At 41.3% G+C, this 23,489-nt stretch overlaps 1 protein-coding gene across 13 annotated transcripts in view; it reads right to left on the bottom strand.

Annotated features, from left to right (window-relative positions):
• KCNIP1 (potassium voltage-gated channel interacting protein 1) overlaps positions 1-23,489 on the bottom strand; it is a 546,638-nt gene that overhangs the window by 278,861 nt on the left and 244,288 nt on the right. For 2 of the 13 annotated variants that reach the window (XM_053376521.1, XM_053376524.1), the window contains exon 1: positions 18,799-19,266. The exons of 9 other annotated variants lie outside the window; for them this stretch is intronic. In XM_053376521.1, coding sequence (XP_053232496.1) covers positions 18,799-18,859 — 61 coding nt within the window. In that variant the 5' untranslated portion in view covers positions 18,860-19,266. Of the gene's footprint in view, positions 1-18,798; positions 19,267-23,489 lie in introns of those variants that run through there. 2 more of the 13 variants (XM_053376526.1, XM_053376536.1) reach the window with 2 other exon arrangements.

Raw genomic sequence — 23,489 nt, 5'->3', positions numbered from 1 at the left:
CACCACACTGGCCACTACTCCAACATTGTTTATGGTTCTCTGCTTCTGAAGAATACAGAAACAACACATAGACCTGTTGTGAATGCCTCAAATTACGAAGGAAGTTTTACTGGATCATCACCCTTTCCCTTGTAAAAAGTTGGCCTGCAAGTATGACAATTATCAATAATAATAATAAACACATAGGATGTGCAACAATTATTCATATCTGCAATACACTGGAAAGAGGGGAGGGGGGAGGGAAAACTGATTTTGAATGGACAGCATAGAAACATAGAACTGTAGAATTGGAAGGGACCACTTAGGTCATTTTTAGCCCAGTGTAGGGCTCAGACCCACAGCCCTGAGAATAATAGTCTCATGCTCTATCAACTGAGAATGGTGTGCAATTAGGGAAATTATGGATAATAATAGTCATGGAATGCAAAACAATTACATGGCTGTGTGTTTTGAATACCGTCTTTGCTTTTGAAGGTAAGTATTCTAAACTTCTGAAGGCAAAATATTCAGGGAATCACTATACTTCAGAGCTGGAAGAGATGATGGAAATTATCTAATCTATACCTCCTGCTCCAGTGCAGGAATCTGCAGCTACCACAACCCTGAGAGATGCCCATCTATTCTCTGCTTAAAGAGAAAAAGCTTTCTACCTCGCTGCCCCCAGGCAGCCTGTTACATAGCCAAACAGCTCTTCCTATTAGGAAGCTTCTCTTAATGGTTATCCAAAATCTGCTTCCTTGCCATTTCCACCCATTAGTGGAACAACAAAAAGCAAATCTTCTTCATCTTCCTACATGACAGTCATTCAGATATTTGGTGGCCACTATCATGTCTCCCATTCAGCTTTTCTCTTGGCTAAATAAAGGAACAGGTTTTGCATAATTCTAAGGAAAAATAAAACCACAAAAGCTAACAAAAACAAACAAAAGTACTCTGAAATAATGAAGAAGCCAAACTGCGGAGGAACAAATTTTCCTGGGAGCAAATATGAGAAGTAATGAATTCAGCTCAACGTTTACATGAACTGAAATACAGGTTATTCACTGAAGCAGAGAAAATACCCAATTTCATTTCATGAATATCAAGAGGCAAATTCATTTTGGCTGCAGTGAAAGTACAAAGCAAAAGACATAGGATGGTAGAAAAAAATCAGGAAGATGGCTAAAGTGTAAAACCAATTAATATACTGAGCCATCTGAAGGGGATTTGGGATTTTGTCACAGGACAGCATTCTGGTGCAGAAAATCCTTTCGAAGCATCCGGTTAGAGATACATTAAAAAAGTAGCTGGAGCTGACTCCCAAGGGACCTGCCCCTGACTAATCATTAATGCTTTGACATGCCTCAAGTGGATTAGCCTGTTATACTAAACTGTCTCACCTACCCTTTGTGAATTGGAGCCCTGGGCATTTGTTAACAGGAAAAGGTCAACTTGTTTAAAGCAGTCACTTCAGTCCCACAGCAACACCCCCGCTATTCCTATCTTGGTGGAGCTCCTCCAGGCAGTGGCATGACTCTTCCCCCACCCCCACACAATCTACATGGGGAGAAAAAAACTATCACCCCAGGATATTTTAGAGTCATAAAAGAAGCATGTTGGCTTTTAATTATTCAAACATTTGCCAAGTTTGAGAAATAATGGGGAGGCTTTGCTGGGCTGGTGTAGGAGAAAGGGAGCAGAGGTGCAGCAAGGGAGCCTTTGCTGCCAGCCACGCAGATACGGCACAAGGCAACTGGCCAGTTTTCACAAAAATGACAAGAGAGGAGCATAAGCCACAAGAAGGTTGTGAGGTCAAGCTGATCAATGGATAATCAGAGCAATAAGGATTGGCAAATACATACACATACTGCTGTTTCCAGCTATAACTCTGTGCTGGGTCCTGCAGGAGGCTGCTGAAAGGATGTGATTGACCCTGCTATGAACATAGATGAAATGTTACTTTTACATGGGGATGGGGTAGTTGAAATGCAAGGGAGAAGAAAATACTTTGTCTTACAACAGAGTCCACCTGCATTCCTCACAGAGTGATCTCTGCAAAAGGAAACATAATTACAATTAAAGAATCTTATCAAATAATTAACACCTGGAATACTGTATCCAATTCTGGACACTACAATTTAAGAAGCATGTTGACAAGCTGGAATGTGTGCAGAGGAGGGCAACCAAGATGATTAAGGGTTTGGGAAATAAGCCTTACAAGGAGTGCTTGAAGGAGCTGCATATGTTTAGCCCTGAAAAGGAGAGACTGAGAGGAAATATGATAGCCATCTTCAAATATTTTAAGGGCTGTCACATGGAAGAGGGAGCCTGCTTGTTTTCACTTACTCTAGAGGGCAGGACTGGAACCAATGGCTTCAAGCTACAAGAAAGGAAATTCTGACTAAACATTCAGGAAAAAATTCTGACAGTAAGAGCTGTTCAGCAGTGGAACAGAGGTGGTGGGCTCTCCTTCCTTGGAGGTTTTTAAGCAGAGGTTGGGTAGCCATCTGTCATGGATGCTCTAGCTAAGATTCCTGCATGGCAGGGGGTTGGACTAGACGACCCTTGCATTCCTTCCAACTCTAGCATTCTGTGGTTTTGGTCTTTTGAGTATTGCGTCAAGCTGAACCAAAAGCAATCTCCAAACTTCTCAGCCCTATCAAAAAGCTGTGAAGAAAAACTGCTGCTGGTATCTGGATTCCTCATCACTTCCCCAGCACCCAGGCAGGCTGATTGGTTGGGACACACACACACACACACACACACACACACTCTTTCTACCTCCACCTCTGTGCTGGGCCATGCAGGAGCACACTGATAGGACTGTGCTATGAACACAGATTTTACACAGGGACGGTAAAAGAGGCTGGTTGAAATGATACCATGCAGTGCAGTTGAGAAACAGATGAGAAAGAGAAAAGACTCTATTTCTATCTTGTAACAGGCTCCACCTGTAATCCACATCAAGTATCAAGGTAACACTCAGGCTAGGAATTCTCCAAACATTCCCTTGAGATTCACTCTGGTCATAAGGAGACATCAAAACAGTGTTCCTTTGGTTCTTCTTGGAGACTTTGGTCCTTTGTTAAAGGGTTAAACACAAGGTGGGGGATATCTGGGATCTGTCACACAGGTCCCAAATCATTTATGGAAGGTATGGAAAACCTTCAGCCTGGGCCCATGCCTAATTTTATATGACCCTCACCCTAATTATAGCAGAATTGTAAGGAGTGAAACAAAGCAGAGAGAGAGGTAGGGAGAACAAGGTGGCCTGCTCACTTTTTACTCTGGCACCAGCCACCTTTGATTATGGCGCTGCCTACCATTTGCTTCTGACCCACCCACCATTGCCATGCAGTCCCTCAACAGGTTCTCCACCTGGGTTCAGAGTTTTATATAAAAGCAGCGCCTTGAACTGTACCTTGGAAATGAACCAGTTAGCTAGTTAAGCTGTTGCAACATCGAGCTCACAGGTTTCCTACAATTGGTCCCAGTCAGCAGTCTGGCTGCAGCGTTCTGAACCAACAGCAGTTTCTGAACCCTATTCAGAGGCACCCCCATGTTTTGCATGTTAAATATCTCAACTGATGTAACTAAGGCTTGTGTCACCAGAACGAGACCTGACATCTCCAGGAATGAGCAGATTTAGGGCACCAGTTTTCAGCTGTGCAAAGGTGTTCCTGGTCACTTGCTAAAACCTGAGCTTCAGATTCATACCCACATCCAGGAAAACACTGAGTTTTCAAGGGAAATGAAACCCCACCCAAGAGACCTTATTCCTTAACTGCCATTTTACTCAGGAGTAGCACCATTGTCCCGTTTACTTTAAGCTTCAGTTTGTTTATCCTTACTCTGCCTAATATCAGTGCCAAATACCCCACATCCTTTCCAAAAAACCTCATTGCCCCTTTTTTCACATTTGTGTCAAATCTGCACAGATGTTACAGACCATCTGCTCAAAACAATATCAAATGATCACATATTTCTGCTATACATATGCCCAGTATTTAATTCCATTTCCAAGCCTTCACCAGCTTAACATATATATTGTAATGTATCCAGGAATAAACACTTGTACAATTCAGAAATCAAATCTACTGCTTTGTGTGGGTGTTTAATAGAATCTCCGCACTTGAGTAATTCCCAAGGCCTTCGAGACTCTTGGTTGATGAATTCTCTTTGCTTACCCTGGTCCAGTAATCTTGAACTTCACTCACGTTTTAGCACAATATGTAATATGCTGCTATATGTAGACCCTACCAAAGAGTTTCTTGCTTTATCCCTCAAAGATAATAAAGTCCCATTAGTCTTGTTTATACATTGTCATTAAAACAAATTAGCACCACATGATATCTTGCCTCCCGCCCCCCCAAGGCATGGAATTTTACAATATAAACAACCAGGCCCACCATTAGGCAGAGTGAGGCAACCCCCTCAGGAAACTGGTTTTGGGTGTTGTGAAAGGGCAGCTAATGGGTTAGTTATTTAATTTATTATTACTGCATTTTAGTCCCAAGTAGAGATGCCTGTGGGCATTTCTGCCTCAAGTGCCAAAAAGCATAGCCGGCCTTGGGTGCAATCAGGCACAGCACCAGAAGTCAGTGAGGCTGTACACTAGATGAGGGCCCAGAGGCTTAAAAGGGTCCCTCACTGGCCTAACCCAGCTGCATCACCATTTCAAGCTCTACCCCCCAGCCTCCCAAATGCTTTTCAGTGGCAGTGCCACTCTCAAATAGGAGTCAAGCTTAGCTCCTATCCACAGAGGCCACCCACCATTTTATGTTACCTAAAATGCAATGGTTCCACCCAAAGATGCGTTTCATAAATCTATAATCTAGGAAAGAGTTCCCAGCATCTTTGGATCCATAAACCCGCCTTGACACACACACACCTGAAACATCCAGGCCAATGGATACGGCCTTGCCTGCCTCATCTCGCTCAGGGCACATCCACTCGAGGCAGCTCTCACCATCCCTATGCAATGGGAACCAATGGCTGCAGAATAAGGCAATGGCCCTTTAAACAACAGAACCTTCCTGTTGGCCCCACTCCCTCTAGGGTGTTACCAAACTGGCCAGCCAGCGGTTCGGTGGTCATTCACACTACCCTGTTCTCACCTTACCTGGTCCCAGGTCTTCAATACATAATAACTCTGCTGACATTCTGGGTGCCCTGGACTCTTACTTGTCCCCCTCCCACAGTGGGGACCCCAGCTAGAGGGGAACAGAGGAAGAGCATCATGACTGGACAGCACTACCCTTGTCTTGAATACATTACATGAATGCAGAAGGCTTTGAGTTTGAATTTCAGATCAATTCAGGGGGCTTCCAATATAGCTCCCAATTCTCCTTTCATCAATCTTACCCTTCAGTACTTTTATCAAATTCATCCTTCAGCTCTATAGCACTCCTCCAGGAATTGCTTTTAATTCATTTTTAATCTGTGGGTAGAAGATTACCCCACCCACAAGAACACTCAAATGTAGGACCGCATTCAAAGGTCACTTCCTGAGCAACATCATTCTATCACTCAGGATTTAACAGCATATGAGCTCTAAAAGTTTTAATTGACCTAAGTGCTCTACGACCATGCAGGTAAACTTGTGTTCTTCACCTGTGTAGCAACTCAAAAGTAGCACAAGGCTTCCTATATGAATTTAACATCTGCCCTTATAAGTAATGAGGTAAAGTGCCATTGAAGAATATACCAACTGCCAGCTTCTAGGCTGGATCCAATCTCTAGAGCAATGTTATCTCGCCCCTGGCAGGTAATGGTGATGAAAAAAGTATGCACTCACAAGAAAAAGAAAAACCAAGAGAGAGTTATTCTATACTTCAGTGTTCTTTCTAATTAGATAGCATATCTCATACCCAAGTTTGTTACTGCATATTTGCCCTTTAATTAAAAATGTGCCAGCTTTATAAACCCCAATCCCCTCATGAAGAGTTTGGTTGATGTCTCAAGAAAAGACACTGCTATCTGAGATGACAAATAGTGGCCCTCCACAGTATAGAGGGTTATTTTCTGCCATGAACATGAGACTTAAGAAATGAAAGGTAAGGTAGCTATGGCTGCACAATCATTTTAAAGCCTTCTAGAAAGGTGACATGAGCTTTATAGAGTTTAAATAAATTTTTGATACCAAACACTTCAGTTCTGTTCTAGGCATCACAATTTAAGAAGGCTATCGACAATCTGGAATGTGTGCAGAGGAGAGCAACCAAGATGATCAAGGATCTGGAAACCAAGCCTCATGAGGAACAGTTGAGAGAGCTGGATATGCTTAGCCTGGAAAATAGGAGACTGAAAGGACAGCCACTTTCAAATATCTAAAGGGCTGCTGCATGGAAGACAGAGCAAGCTTGTTTTCCCCTGTTCCGAAGGGTAGGACTTAAACCAATGGCTTCAAGTAAAAGAAAGGAAATTCTGTCTAAACACCAGGAAGAACTTTCTGACAGTAAGAGATGCTTGAGCTTGCTGGTCGGACAGAAGTTCGAATCTGTGTGATGGGGTGAGCTCCTGTTGCTTTGTCCCAGCTGCCGCCAACTCTGCAGTTCAAAAGCATACCAGAGCGAGTAGAGAAATAGGTACCGCTGTGGTAGAGAGATAAACAGTGTTTCCATGTGCTCCGGCTTCCATCACAGTGTTCTGTTGCACCAGAAGTGGTTTAGTCATGCTGGCCACATGACTTGAAAAGCTACAAATGCCAGCTCTCTCAGCCTGAAGCGAGATGAGTGCTGCACCCCATAGTCAAATTCAACTGGACCTAACTGTCCAGGGGTCCTCTACCTTTACTTTTATTAAGGTAACAAAGAGTGGCTCTGTGCCAGATGACAAATGGGTGGGCCTCCCTGCCTCAACTCACTGGCAGCTTCAAGCTCATGAACCTCAAACTGCCAGTGAGCACATGGAAACACTCTCAGGTGAGAGACAGAACGATGCTTGATTTCTGTTGTACTCCAAGGCTGTGGCTATGGGAGAAACAAGAACCTTTTGGGGTGTTGATGCTGTGAGCTCTTCCTTCGTAGGCTCAGGTCATATGAATGTGTAAATAAACCATATATCTTAAAGACACCACAGTCTCTGCTGCATCTCATTCCAAAGGAAATACGAACCATGGGTAAGCACCAGGAACCCCTGGAATCTTGCATCACTCGGAGAATGGGGTGGCATGCAACAATATGAATATCATAAATTAAAAGTAAAATAAATGTTGGAGGGGAAAAACAAATGGCCCAGCAAGGTCCTGTACTCCACTGCCCCCCTTTTCTGCAATTATTCATGTTCAGGTGTATGAGTGTTAGATCTGTTGGGTTCTCAAACACAACTTTCCATCCCAGATTTTCTGGTTTGGGATTAAGACAATTATGACTGAGAGATTATAGAACCTAGACACGCTGACCTTCACTGCTGCTGATTATGACTGAAAAAAGAATTGCAATACTAATAACAGAACAAGGCTAGAAAACAAAGCAGTCAACCATTCATATGAGTTTTAACTATGTAGGTACTGCTGGTTTGTTGCATTCATCATCAACAGAAGATAACAAGACTTGAAGAGGCAGGATTGGCTAAAGAAAAGATGCAAATGAAGCAATGCCAAGTATTGTTGCCTCAGGAATCGCCTGGATACTGTTCCTTTCAGAAAAATGCCCTATGCTTGCCAGCATTTTCGCTTGGAGGGCTAGGGTAAGCCATATGCATGCATTGATCCATGTTGAAGGTGATTAGAAATGATAGCACAGCCGCTCAGATATAATTTCTGCAGTCATCTCACAGAGAAAGCTCCAAACTATTTAACCCTTCTTGAGAAACAGCTTCTCAAATGCTGTAATAGTATCCTTTGAAGAAATGAACATCCGTTGAAAGAAATAGTGTTTCTGTTTAAGCTCATGTTGAACTAATGACATTGCTAAGCAGAGTGACTGATTTCCCCCCAAGGTACACTTGTTTTTTCAAACATGGCACACATAGAGTCATTCACCAACAATATATTAGTTGATGTGTATCTGGTCAGCAAATTCCATTTGCATGCACATATAACTGCCTGCACACTCTGACTAGACATGATTTTACATGTCAGACACTTCAATAACAGTGGCCATAGCTGCAAACTACAAAGGTTGCTCTGCAATATACACCATGCATCAATAAAATTTGAAACTCTTTTAAAATCAACCAAGCAACCAAACACACACACAAAAGTGTAGGACCTCATTTTGGTGGACTCAAGTCACTTTTACAGTTTTCTGTGTAGCCACAGTGGCTCCCACATAGATTTACACTTATGGCATTCATGAACATAGAAGAGTGTTGACTGAAAAGCTCCAACTTCCAATGGCACCAAATAACAATTATTATTGTTATTGTTATTACCCTGCCCATCTGGCTAGGTTTCCCCAGCCACTCTTAGCGAATATATTTAGGATGCATACTTGAATTTGCGAAGTGGCAGTTGTAGATCTACTGTTGTGGAAGTGAGATTCCACCAATAGAGACACAATTCTTAAATCATAATTTCAACACTATTTTTTATCATTATTTTAAAGCTCAAATGAATGTATGAAATGGCCCTCAAGTCAGGGCCAGCACTGGATAACCTGCTTCCCTAAGGCTACCTATATCACCTGTCTGTATTATCCGATGGTCAGATGGCTGATAAGTAAAAGAGTACATAAAAAGCAAAGGTAGAGGTGTTCCGCCATATGCAAAAGCTCAAAATCCACAGTTGGGTAATGTGTGGTTTGCGCATAACTTGCTTGTGCCTTGAAGCCTTGAAGAAGCACAAGCACTATAGCAACATAATTTTCTAACATCTAAAGATGGGCTTTGCATTTTGAGAGTTAAATCCTCTCCAAGCCACTAGGTAATACTCACTATTTGTATTCAAATGATTCTTCTACCGAAATTAATGTTTTGCTAATATACAGACTATCATGTTTTTCTTTGCATCTGCTTTCTGCCTAGCCAGGAATCTTTATGTTTTATTTAAGGAATGGGACGGACCTGTATAACCACCAGTCTTTTGTGCTTTCAAAAATGGGAAACAATTGCTTCTCTATTCCAGAATTCTAGGTGTACAACTTTGTATCTGTAACCCCTAGGGGAGACTTATCAACTACAATCTCCATCATTGAACTGAGTCTATAAACTGACCTAATAGCTGCAACATTCAACCTACTTTTTGTATGTTTTTGTTTATTTTTCCACCTCCCCCTGCACTGTGTAACATCTAGACTGTGGCACAATGGGTAAGTGTGTCTGGCTGTTAACCAGAAGGTTGGTGGTTTGAGCCCACCCAGGGACAGCTGTAGAGAGAAATCCAGCACTGCAGGGGGTTGGACTAGGTGAACCTTGGGGTCCCTTCCCTCTCTACGATTCTATGATCTTGCCAAATAAAGACTTCTGAAAAACTCAAAAGCCTGATACGATTTTGTGACATAAAATGAAACGGTATTCACTGGAATTTCCTCTTAGCTTCATGTAAATATAGACATGCTTGGTTCCATCCCAGAATTTGGGTATTTTTACATCTTAGTTTATACTACCAATCTGAAGACTTCTACAGTCATACATTTATTTTTAAATTGGCAACTTACATTTTTTTGAAGCTGAATATATGAGTGCACAGACATTTGGAGATAGCAACTGTGGGGAAAGGCCTGAAACTAAAATGTATCATGGTTTAAAAATGAAAAATGCCACAAAATTTACCTACCACAATTACAAACTTACCTGTCAGATTTCAAGCATCCTCCATGCACATAGGCTGGAAACTCACCACACCCCTAGTCTTTCAAGAGAAGATAAGAACTAGAAAACATTGCCTATCTTTTACTTCCACCTTCCTAGGTTGTTGAAAGGTGCCAATGACCTATGTCTCTTCGTGTACATCCCAAGTGTTAAAAATTCTCCCCTCCATGTATGCTCAAGCTTTCATGGTCATACTGATGGAGAATCTGCTGCCCCGTCAACCCCTCTCCTGATTTCACAAAGTTAAAAATAGCAGTTATTTCCTGTGAAAATTTGTCATCTGTTGGAAAACACTCCTCACAAGTATATTTGATATTCTTCTTTAGCGTAGGTCACTTAGAGAGTAAATAGTTCTGTTTCTTTTCTATTTTTTAATGCTACTTGTTTCCCCCTAATATCTCCACCCCTAATCCCAATAGGGTTTTTTTGTTTTGTTTTTGTTTGATTTTTTTAAAATTGGAATCTAGGATCTGACAGTATGAATTGAAATATCTTTCTCCTGAATGCTGGTATGTACTGTTAAGCCATCATGCTTAGACCTAGAGGAGGGTTAAAGGGAAAACAGATGGAACTCACCCAGCTAACTGGAGAGATAGCAGGCTGTTGACCCCTCACAGATTGAAAATTGAGCCATAACTCTTGGGAATTCCTCTTGCTCAACAGTTAGGTTGAACTGAGAGGTGGTGGCAGCAGGATGGTCTTGGCTTCAAGGCAGCTTAGACAATCTCCACAGCACCCACCCATGAAGGTGCATATAGAAGACAAAGGACTACTGTTTCAAACAAAAAAGAGAAGTCCTGCCAAGCATACATGGACACTTTGGTGAAGTTTAAAAAAGGAATGTGGTCATAGAAATTAAAAGAGCATTATTAACTTTCAGTCTTTTCAGTCTTTTCCTACTCATTCCACACGTCTGCCTGCACATTTACCCAGATTAGTGATAACATCAGACATCTAGGATGTACAGTTGACACACCACAACATTCATTTATACACTAACATCAACTACGGCAACATAAAGGGAACTGGCATATACACAAGAAGCCTGGTTACTCTGACAGTTCATTACATTAGGCAGCATGTGATGATACTTATGAAGACATAATTGTATTGATGCTTTTTAAAAAAATAATAATTAATTTTTCAATTCTTTTTAGCACCCCACTTAACACAATGGTTCTAATCAACATGTGCAAAACTATAAAATCAGTATTTTCTTGATCAGTCCATTGTAGAAAAATGAAACATTTAACAAAAATATTATGTAAATCTAAACCTGTGCCATCTGTTGAGGTTGGGGGAAGAGGTTTATCCATTTTTCACCAGTATTTGTTCATGTGGAGATTAACACAGTAGGACCTGCCTCACCATTATGAGGTTGTCATTATCTACCACAGAAGGTAGAATGACTTCCTCTCTAGAAAGCAGAGCGGTGAACTGTCATTCCAGAAGCTTTGGGGGAGGGGAAAATAGCAATACTGGTGGCAGTTTTATACAGTTAAAAGCAAGAATAATAAAGCTGCTTTTTTAATACAGTAAAAGGGGGGGCAAGAGGGAACTGCACATAACAAGCACCTCTTCTTTACTACTACTATTCTCAGAATATTACTACTCCACCATGAATATGAGTGACAAACGGAGGCCATTTCAGTCCAGCACCAGTTTACATAGAGTTCTCAAATTGCCCCCCTCCCACAGCTGGCTGTAGAGACTCCTTGATCCCCCGTTCCACTTCATGCATTCAGACTACATGCAAAAGGGAGGTGTGGAAGGGACTACAGTGGCTACACTACAAACTGGAGCAATCCTGCCCAGAGCTCAAGGAGTGTATCATCAACCTATCAGGACATATAAGCATGAGAACATATGACATTAATATTACTTGCCCAATAATTCATGAGATCCACAAGTGGAACTGATTTAGAACTCACGTGTAAACTATTCAAACATGGTTGACAATAATAGCTCATAATAAAGTATCAGTTCTGAACACTACATTTTAACAGCAAACATATCTGCCAACAGACACCCAAATTGTATTAGATTATGTGAATGCTCAAAGTTTTATTTATGAGGTTCATAAATGCTGATGGTCAGAGAGGTTTCAGAAGGTACAACATTTCTTGCACTTTTCAGGCATTATAAGTGTTAAGTTACCATCCAAAAGTGGTCAGTGGAGATAAGTGCACTAGCACTCCCTCCCCACACCACCCTCCACCAACTCATGAAGGGTAAACGTCTCAGGAACAAAGCCTACTGGACTTGCAGAGGCTCACCACCTGTTTTGGAACCCTAGAAAGTCAGGGTTCTAAAATGCAGGGGGAGCTTCCAAAAGTACAGAAGACTTTGTGCTTCATGTGTTGGAAGGTAATGAGAACTGTGATGGGGATAGGCATAACTAGTGCACTCATCCCTGCACCACCACCCATCATGTGGTAACAACACTAGGTGAAATGTTGGACAGTTTTGGGAAGCATTTTGAAGGTGCTTCCTTGAAGAAGATCTCCTGTAGGATTATGAATAAACAGTGTATCATATTAGTGCAAAGGGATGTGGGTGGCTCTGTGGTCTAAACCACTGAGCCTCTTGCAGTTGCTGATTGGAAAGTTGGCAATTCGAATCCATGCAATGGGGTGAGCTCCCATTGCCCTGTGCCAGCTTCTGCAAGCCTAGCAGTTCAAAAGCATACCAGAGCAAGTAGAGAAATAGGTACGACTGTGGCAGGAAGGAAAACGGTGTTTCCATGTGCTCTGGCTTCCATCATAGTGTCCCATTGCACCAGAAGCAGTTTAGTCATGCTGGCCACATGACCTGGAATGCTGTCTGTGGACAAGCGCCAGCTCCCTTGGCCTGAAGTGAGATGAGCGCTGCATCTCATAGTCGCCTTTGATTGGACTTAACCATCCAGTGGTCCTTTACCTTTACCTACCTTACCATATTAGTTCAAATCAAACACATGTGCAAAAGAGGTAAAGGGGTTGTGCTGGAAAGATTGTGAGGAGAGAGGTTAGTCTGAGCATACATCATGATTTTATCAGGAAAGAGATGTTCATAGCTCAATGAAACTGTTGAGAGAATGTATGGCACCTGTGAAATAGGTGAATTCCACACTAAAGATCATTACGAAAGGAACTGAATATTTTTAAAAATCTATATGGTAACGTCTATATACAAATCTATAGTTCAACCACACTTCAAATATTGTGTATCAAAAAAGCTATTAAAGAGCTCAAAAGGGTACAACAAAACTCCAGACTTATCCGGAAGAGTGGTGCAACTTCTCTGTGGTAAAAGTTTACAGCGCTTGCAGTTATTTAGTTTAAGGGGTGGTGGACATGGTATATAAAATTATGGATGGCATGAAGAAAGTGGATAGAGAGAATATTTTCCTCCTCTCTTTTAGTATCAGCATCCAGAGTTATCCAAATGAAGCTGAGTAGGGGAACATTAAGGACAGACAAGAGTAGCTCTTCACACAGCAACCCATAGAATTTGCTCCCTCAACTTAGCCTGCCACAAACTTTAAAGGAGATTTACCTAAAACCTTTAGAAAGGGAATTACACAAATTCATGAAGTCATAACTAACCACAATGGCTATATACTACCTGCAGCGTAAGAGTCAGCATACCTCTGAATATCAGTTGCTGGAGAACACAAGTAGGATGAGTGTGCTGTGCTCATTTCCTACTTGTGGCCTTCCCATAGGCATCCATTAGCCAGTGTGGGAAATAGAATGCCAGCAAGGCTCTTCTTATGTTTTGGAACCTTGAGAGAACATAATATTCTACGTAATCCCTGATGGATCTTGTTAAATGGAGAATGGGATAATGTGGTTTATTAGCTGCAAAGAGATAATTAATCTGTGAATGGCAAAACTGTGTGTTGTTGAATCCTGGAGAGATAGTTAGACACCTTCTATTTCCCAGTGGAGGTAAAAATGAAGGGGCAATACTGTGATACAGAAAACTGATTTAGTACACATTGCATGTGGAAAACTAGAATCCTTTCTCTGTTTATGGGCTGTGTGCACACTGTGTGCACACAGATTCAATATATCCCATGTGTGTACGGTTGTTGTTTTTTTGCATCATCCACATGACATTGTTCCCATCCAAGTGACAGTCTGCACTTCCCCCCCATTTAATTCAAATCTTCTCAATCCGTGGATAAAATCATAGGGAGGGGGTGGAATCCAACAGAAAATTGCATGTTACCTATGGACACACTGAAGTGTATTATGGGTGGAATTTTTTTATATGTGTGGTGAGGTTTTGCTGTGTCATCCATCACCATACCCCCTGCTTCCACTGGGAAGGTACTCCTTGGTGAACTACTGGTGGAACTGGGTAGGACACACATTTTTTTACATTCTTTTTAACCCACCATTTTGTGAAAATCTGGCATATCAGAAAACTTGTATCTCAAAAGAAACGTGGCAATGACAAATATCTGCATGCATGCCCACCATGGACCTCAGTTTTCTGGAATTCAGGGGGGGGGTGCGAGGAAGTACTAACTGAGGGGAGGGGACAACAACACAGAGTGGGAAGGGTGACAACTCAGTGGAAGAGCATCTGCTTTGCATATAAGAGGTCCCAGGTTTAATCCCTTGCATTTCCAGGTAGGAGACACACTTTGGAGAGCTGCTGCCAGTCAGTGTAGATAATACTGAACTAGATGGATCAATGGTCTGACTTGGTATAAGGCAGCTTCCCATGTTCAAATGCATCCCATCAAACACTACCAACTATTGTGGACTTGAAACAGTGCTCATGTGTAGACAAAAATGCAGACAGAAAAAATGGATCTGTGTAACCCATTAATTCCCTGGTGTGTACACAGACACGGATAGCCATCAATTAGAGTGGGTCAGATTGACACATAAATACAATCAATTCATAACATTAGCTGCAAGTTACAGGGTTTGTATGAATGTGAAAGGACTTAAATGTCATGCTTGGGAGTAGGGGTGTTTGTTGAAATTTGTATCCATGTAGCTTTTTGTAAATAGTGACAAATCCAAATAAACTGAATTACAAAAAAAAGCTATGTAAGTAATCAAAGAATATGTTTTTCAGTTGGCCAGCAGCATAGTAATCTGTATTCATAAATGGTTCAACACAGTGTGTGCTGCCCAGAACTTAGCTATTTTTATAGTTATAAGGATTGCCAAGAAAACAAAAAATAGAGGGGAAAACATTGAAAGATGATAAGCATTTAAACTTTGATGAGCAATAATAATAATTTTGGTCTTTAAAATGAAAGCAAAGACTGGAAGTGAAAGAGAGAATCAACAGATTCAAGAAGTACCTATGTAATCTTCAGTTAATGTTGGATGGAGATACCTAAATCCACTCTAGAATTAGTATGGGCTGAACCAACTGATTCCACCCCACTGCTACAAAGTCCATTAGAGCTTTCTGTTCCAGCGCTCTTACTCTTCAGCACTCATAAACTCCTTTCATGTATACATTCCAGGAATGAACACACATGTCTGCAAAAAGGCATCTTGGCTGCAGGCTCTGCCCCCAGTCTATACACGTTTATTAGAATTTCTAAAGAGTCCCCATTCAAGCAGCTGTACACATGACAGACTCTCTCCAGATGTTCTAATCAATATGCATGGTTCAGGAGTGGAATCTGCTGTGCTTATCCCTCACATGAATTTAATTCATTACCTCAGAATCAGCTCCTAAAAAGAGTGTGACTTTCCAGTCTTTGAGGCAGGCGTGGGGAACCTGTGGTCCTCCAGATGGTGCTAGACTACAGTTCCCATCATCCCTGATCATTAGCTATGCTGGCTGGGGTTGGCGGCCATTCAAGTCCCACAGCATCTATAGTGCCATGAGTTTCCCATCCCTTATCTGTTCTAGACCATTATTTGATCACAATGTGCTATTTAAAGAACAGGAAGTTTAGAGTTGTATTTTTCCTTGTGCAGTGGAACAATCTCCCCCTCTCCTTCCCCCATGTGCCAGCTGAATCTGTTCTGGAAGTTCCCCCAACCCCCTAAGTCTTGCACTAGCACAAAAGTGCCATTGAATACCACCCACAGGATTATAGAATAGTGGAAAAGAGCAATGCTTAGTCATTTCAACCAGATTCTTGCCTTGAGATGATGATAAGTTCAAGAGTAGTACTGTCTACTATGTAGCATGGTGGAGCTGCTATTGAGAAAAAGGCAAAGGCCAAATCTCCCTTGAGCATTCTGTTCTTTGGACCCAGGCCTTGGTGTATGACTTTCTCCACAAATATACTTGCAATGGTTGTGCATCAAATAAATGTATTGTGTTATTTGGCCACAAATCTAAACTGATACTCCTGCATAGACCAGTGGGTATGATCTGAATCAGCAGCAGCCACACAGATAAGTGTGACTGATAATGGTTCTTCATCATCATCACCATCATTTTATTTGTATCCCGCCTTTCCATTAAAACCATGCTCAAGTCAGCTTACAACATGAAAATTACAATTTACAATTACAAACGTAACAAAAGTAGTCATAAACAAGATATACAGCATATCAAAAAGTACACAACCAAACTAAACAATTTCCATATAAATCAAAATTTCTAAAAATAAAGATACAAAAAATTAACATCAACAACAGCAAAGAAAAACCCCATACAATACCCCAACCCAAGACCGTTCAGCAGGTTCACCTTTCATAGCTGGAGTCAGTCAGTCAGTCCCTCGCCCTCCCAGGCCAAGTGGGAAAAGGGCCAGCAAGGCAAGGAAGAAGTCTTCCAGGACTCACAGTCAAGAAGGTGTCTGGCCTTTTCAGCAGCCTCCTCTTTTGTATCTGGAGTCAGTTAGGGCACTGCCCTCTCAGGCCAGGTAGAAAGAGACTAGCAAGGCAGGGAGGTCTTCTAGGACTCACAGCCAAAATGGTTATTACTATTACTAATTAAACAAGTGACTACTATATTGGTTATGTAATTTTTATGATAGAATGATATTAGTGGTTTGCCAAGTAGTTTATGTTAGAAGCATCCATCATTCACACTTAACCAGAGTGTGTGTGGCTACAGTTTGTAGGCAATAGGATGAGACTACTTACTTGGACAGCTTACGGAAACTGGTTTCATTTATTGGGTTATAAATTCTACTAATTGACATTATCAAAAGATAATGTGTTCCTCTATTCACAGGAGGGTCTAACCAATTCTTTCCAGTCCTAGCTGTAAAAAAAAATCAGAGAAGCTCAAATATGCTTCCAACCTGCTTTAGAATCAATTGTGTCATGATCAGTAGAAAAAAGTGACCACCTCCATTAGCACTGTTCAAGCACTGCTCTTGGAAAACTATTTGCAGTTGAAAGATCACCACCCACAGATATCCACAGGACACTTAACTACCACAAGTCACTTAAAAAAAATAATTAGTGACCACAAGCAATGTCAAATTGCTTCTCGAAGTACAGCAAAATGATGGAGCAAGCTAAGTTACAAACTAAGGGGGAATAAATTGTAAATAATAGCTAGAGCCTGGAACTTGAAATCAATCTGAATATTACAGAGGATGATTTTAGAGCAAATCAGAACTGCATTCTGTGCATAGAATATAAATGGCTAGCAGGTTTTTAACCAGGCTTTTTGGAAAGCCTCATAATCATACAACAAGCACAATTACTTCAATAAGCCTTCAGAGTGCTTCCCTATGCAATGGACTGCTTCTACTTACTCCGAAGACTGAATATGTGGTTTGGTGTGTCTAACCCATAGCTATAGCCCTCAAATAAATAACTTTCATGGAGGCGAGATGGTCAATCTGCACACAGATAAACCACTGAAACCCCATTGACATCTACAGGATTTAGGTAACCTGAGAACAATATTGCAGTCACAATCTACAAAAAGACTTTTGTGGGAAGATGTTTGGATTAGATACAGCCATTGCATTTGACTGATCAAATGTATATTCAAGTATCATATACATAAATTGCCTTATAAATCATCCAATTGTTTGCATTTAGAATCTGATTTCCCCACTTCTCCTTTATTGCTATTTGAAAGGCAGAATGAGTTGGATTGCAGAGAAGACAAGGAAAAAAGTTATTTTAAAAAAATCTGCCAAAAACTATTGGAAGGAGATCCTGTTCAAAGGCTGTGATCCAGTACATGTAGTTTTTATATTGTAAATGCTGGTTCTGGTTCCAGAAAGGAAGAGAACCCTCAAGTTTTAACACACAGAGGCGCGCGCACACACACACACACACACCCCTCGACTCATCCTCTCCAACTCCACGTACAAGCCGCTGTACTTCAGCCCCACCCCCCTGGTGTGCCTCCAACTTTCGGCTTTCCTTCCTGTGATGCTGAGTTAACCCTACTGAGAAAACAGAGCAAACAAACCACCCACTTTCGACGCTGGAGACTTCCTGGAATATTAGCATGCTAGATGGCAAGTCTTGCCGACTTAAGGATTGAAGACGAAGATGAAAGATCTTTGAAATGCTGCTTGCTATCTCCCCTCTCTTCTCTCACTTCCGCTCTTTAGGGAAATATATCCCCCCTCGTCTTCCTTTCCAAATGATGAGCATTAGACATGCACTGGCAGCATGGCTTACACACGATTAAAGGAATTAACGTACGTACGTCTTTCTTTCAGCAACCCCAAAAGGCAGCTGGAAAATGTTTTGCCACCTTGCTAGCCACCCCCCCCCCGCAAATGAATGAATTAATAACACAGCATGGGACCGGGAGTAAACAGGTTTTCCTCCGCGAGTGTGCTGCACACAGCAGGTTGCCGAGTTCTCCTCACACACGTCTGCGTGAAAGGTTTACAACATTTCAAAAAGCAGCTTCCAACACAACCCCTGAAGCCACCCACTTTCCCCTCTTCTACAACCGCTAACACACAACGACGAGCTCACACACATGCACACCCTTCGCTGTCATTTTCCCCCTTAGTGCGAATTTGCCTCTAACCATCAGTGTGTAGCTCTGTTAGTTGCAAGTGGCACATGCTTCGCTTTGCTCTTTTTAAAATGCCCAGTGCAAAAATCCAGTCTTTGCAAACACACATGAGAAAGGGAAAAAAAGGGGAAAGATTATCCTTACCTCTCGAGGGTCTTCTTTGTTTGGTTTGCAGAGAAGAGAACGTGCCCATTACAGCACCCATTGTAACTGCTACTTGGGTGAGGGGCTACACAAAATGTATTTCCCCTCCCTCCTCCCAGTGAAACACCACCACCCAAAAAAAAAAATCTGTTTGGAATATCTACTCGGAGAAAAAGGAGGAGGGAAAAGCAAAGCACTGCAGCTGAGCGTTCAGCAAGCGTTAAGCTTTCAGATTTTTTTCTCCCCCTTTCAGTCAACACACACATGCACTGACTCACAGCCGGCTGCACTCTTATTATTCAAAACAGCTCCCCATCAAAATTTAAATGCTAGGTAGATTCCCTCAGACCAGAGCTGGCAGCAGATGCATCAAAATATTTACTGGAGCACAGCCACACAAACACACAGGCTAATTTTTTCTCTCGTTTTCTTATGGCTCCAACCAGAAGCCTGTAGGTCTACAGGGAAAACATCAATGCATCTCTTCCATTGTATACTAAACTACCATTCTGTAGGCATGGCGAAGGTCTCAAGGGATGCCAAGGGACTCAGGCTGAGTACCAATCATGAATGAATGAATGAGAACTTGCTGAATGGAAAATAATAGTGAACCAGCTGTCAAAGTTGTGGTTCTGCAGAAAGCTAATTCCTGCTGATTAATGGTCTTGCTAAAAAGGCAGGAAAGAGCAGTCACTTAAAACTCTTCCCAGCCAGAGGACTGGGGAAAGCAATTGCTTTCCTCACAAAAAATAATAACCAACAGCTAGTAAACTACACCATGTCCATTGTCCCTATTCTTCTCTTACATGCAATGTACAGACATGGCATGTGTATTTTAAAAATGTGAATCACAGTTATTTTAACTTGTGCAAAATATGGAAGGGACACTGGCTGATAGCAGTGCACCACTCTCTTTCCCCTAGAAAATATATGTGATAGGCATCATCATTATCTGAATCCCAATCAATTCACTTTACTATTCACATTCACATTCCTTATAATAATTCCTTATAACCATATACTACTATCTAAATATCATTCGTCAACTGAGGCCTTTGTACTTCTAAGGTTTCAGGGAAATCCAGGTTACACTATGTGTTGGTATTGACCATTTTGGTCAGAATATGATGTAGATTGTCTACTTCACACTAAGAATGAAAAATGGACAAAGGGTAGAGGGAAGTCAAGCCTAATTAAGCAACCAAGTCAGAGCACAGGAGTCAGCTTGCTGATCACACATCCTTTCAAGAGAGCAGCATTTGTGATAATATTTCATGGTATTGTGGAAATACACTGTTCTACAGCAGAAAAATGTATTCTATCTTAGTGGTTCTATAAGTCATTTCTATATTATTATTATTATTATTATTATTATTATTATTATCATCATCATCATTATCATTATCATTATCATTATCATTATCATTATTAAAACAAACATTAACCAAATTTGATATACCAAACAACTTTGATGTACATTAAAAACTATAGATTTCATGGAAGAGTGGCAGATGAAGGTGATGGACTATATGGAATTAGCGGAAATGACTGGCAGAATCCGAGACCTGGGAGAAGAGTTGGTGGAAGAAGATTGGAAGAAATTTAAAGACTATCTTCAGAAACACTGTAAAATTAATGAATGTTAAAAATGATGTTGGATTGAAAATAAGAGGCACTAGCAACAAAGTTAATGAGAATATGCAAAAATGAGTTGATAATGGATGAAAATATAGAGCTATAATATGTTAAGATATAGAGTTAAGATAAATGAAAGAGGGTAAGGATTTGCTGATTTGATTATTTAAATGGGAATACAAAAAGGGGAGGTGTGAGGAAGTCAAGGAAACAAAATGGGTTTGTTTTTAACTCTTTTGTATCTATTTGTTTTTTGTACTTTGTATTTTTATTTTTTATTTTTTATGTATTTTTGTATGTTTTTTTTCTTTTTTTGTATTTTGTAAATTTATGTTTTTGTAAAATTTCAATAAATATTTTATAAAAAATAAAAACTATAGATTTCAGATCATTAATAGGGTGAAAATATTCCCAAATAAAGTTTAGAGTGGTTGTTTTTTTCTGGAATAAGGAACACTTTGGACACATTGTTAGAAATATATATATCATTTTACTGCCCCAACACCTCCCTGTCAAAGGATGTAAGGCTAAGTTGTGCCCCCAAATATATTTGGGTTTTGTATGGTTTAACCTGATGCTTTGTACTGTGGAAGCTTTTTCTTCTTCTTATGTACTATCACACCCACCCTTGCTTTTCATATAGAAATTACGGCATGGAACTTAAAATAATGCCAATCCATGCAATGTACACCTCACATAGCCTTATTGCATATACCCTCTTACATATTAAAATAGCAAAGTCGCAGTAATACCTTTAATAGACCCAACCCAAAAATCACAAACAATGCAATATTTAGTCTGAGCAGGGAATGAATGACAGAAGCTACCCTACCAGCTTGATTACAGCTAGAGATGGTTGAAATCTCCCTAAGAAATAACATTTTTCGTCTTCCCTTGAAATTCCTGCACATCTTTTTCCTGGTGCTTCACCTGAACAGCTATGACAATTAAAGATGTGGCCAACGTTCTTAAACATCTGAACCCAGTATTGGAACAATATTGCTTTACCATCTCTCAAAAATCCTAAAGTGGCTTTGCCTAAGCAAAACCTTCCAAATTCCCTTCAACTATTTATTTATTCAAAACTCAGTGGGTACTGACAATGCTAATCATGATACAAAGGATGAAATTCACAACCTCTGTGTTGCACAGAGCACCTAATTCGGCCTCCTTTCAGTCTCACTGCCATTCAATGACAGATCCTTTGTGTGACATTGCATCCTGTTACTCACATTTTGCATGCATCTTTCAAGCGAAACTTGTATTTTTGTGTGCACCTTTTGCATACACACAAAAACATTCAGAAGTACAGAGAAATCCCACACATGATCCCACACAAATTTCCACATCGTGACTCATGCATTTTGGGTGACAGCACCGCAACGCTAAAACATGAACATGTAAAATGAATTGCCCTACGTAGTTAATTACACAGAAGAGATGCCACAGGGAAAAACAAGTGGAAATTAACTCCTTTCATAATGCTTTTTGGCATTTGTTGGACTGCACCCAAAAATAAAAGCATTTGATTGGCATAGGCCAATTCAGCCGACGACCTACATGGAGAATGGTGGGAAATACACTGCCAGCTTTTGTGAGGAAATCATGAAGGGTACTAGCAGAGCAGAGTTGAACCCGTTACCAAGATGTCTGTAATTCTTGTAGCTTCAGAGCTAGTGTCTGAGTATGGCAGCTGCTGTTCTCACAGAGCACCATGTTTTTCTGGGTGGATGAGAGTCTTAACAGTTGTTTTTAATTTTTCTTATAATTTATATTTTTCATTACAATCTGGCTTTAGCATAATTTTACCACAGAAAGGTAGTTTTGTATTGTCCAAACAAAAAAGAAACATAAATTGGGAGTACATCTGCCACTGACAGCCTGGCCCCACTTGCATCCCCAGTGCCTGCTCACCAATGTACATGGCAGCCTCATTCACAACCTACCAACTCTTATCTCCATGTTCCATCCAAACCTCGCCCTCCTCTGCCTCTCAAGCAGACCCATGCAAAGCTTGTCTGAGCCCAGGGCAGGAGTCTTGTTAGAACAAACTTACTGAACTCAAACAAAAAAGCAGCCGGTCCCTAGTGGGGCCACACAGCAGATTTAGGGGAGTGCAATTGGTTCAGTTGCACTGGGTGCAGAGCCTCGGGGAAGCAACAACTATGTTGTAGACAGGAAGGTGAGAGGCAAGGGGGTGTTGAATTTGGGGACCTCAAGGTCCACCACTGCCCAGGCCAAGTATACCCAGCTACCTCCCCCTCTGAACGGGGCCTGCTCTCAAGCTTGGTGCAATTTGCTCTGACTCAATCTATTGCTCTTGAGCTTGCTTGTGGATCAGAACACAACACTTGGTTGGATTGCACATTGGCTTATGGGTTGCAGTCCATTTTATATTAAAAGATATGTACAAAATGTGTGGGACGCGGGTGGCGCTGTGGGTAAAACCTCAGTGCCTAGGGCTTGCCGACCGCAGGGTCGGCGGTTCGAATCCCCGCGGCGGGGTGAGCTCCCGTCTTTCGGTCCCAGCTCCTGCCCACCTAGCAGTTCGAAAGCACCCCTAAGTGCAAGTAGATAAATAGGGACCGCTTACTAGCGGGAAGGTAAACGGCGTTTCCGTGTGCTGCGCTGGCTCGCCAGATGCAGCTTCGTCACGCTGGCCACGTGACCCGGAAGTGTCTCGGGCCAGCGCTGGCCCCCGGCCTCTTAAGTGAGATGGGCGCACAACCCTAGAGTCAGACACGACTGGCCCGTACGGGCAGGGGTACCTTACAAAATGTGTATTTTATGGATGAATGCACTGAAAAACATTCGAAAATGTGGCTGCTTTGTTTAAAAAATGGTTATCCTACATTGAAAGTATAAACAAAAAGCCTACAATTCAAATGTAGACTTATTGTGTGTCATTTCAAGAAATCCACAGAAAATGGGATGGAACGGACCGGTGATGGAGTGTTGGAACAACTGAAACATGATGAAATTAGTTGCTCATCCCTAACCTCAGTTCTCTGCTTGGGTCAAAGAAAAGAGTTAAAAAAATTTTAAAAAACGTTTCT

This window comes from Podarcis raffonei, chromosome 2, assembly GCF_027172205.1.
Source record: "Podarcis raffonei isolate rPodRaf1 chromosome 2, rPodRaf1.pri, whole genome shotgun sequence".
NCBI lineage: Eukaryota > Metazoa > Chordata > Lepidosauria > Squamata > Lacertidae > Podarcis > Podarcis raffonei.
This window is presented reverse-complemented; position numbering and strand designations above follow the sequence as displayed.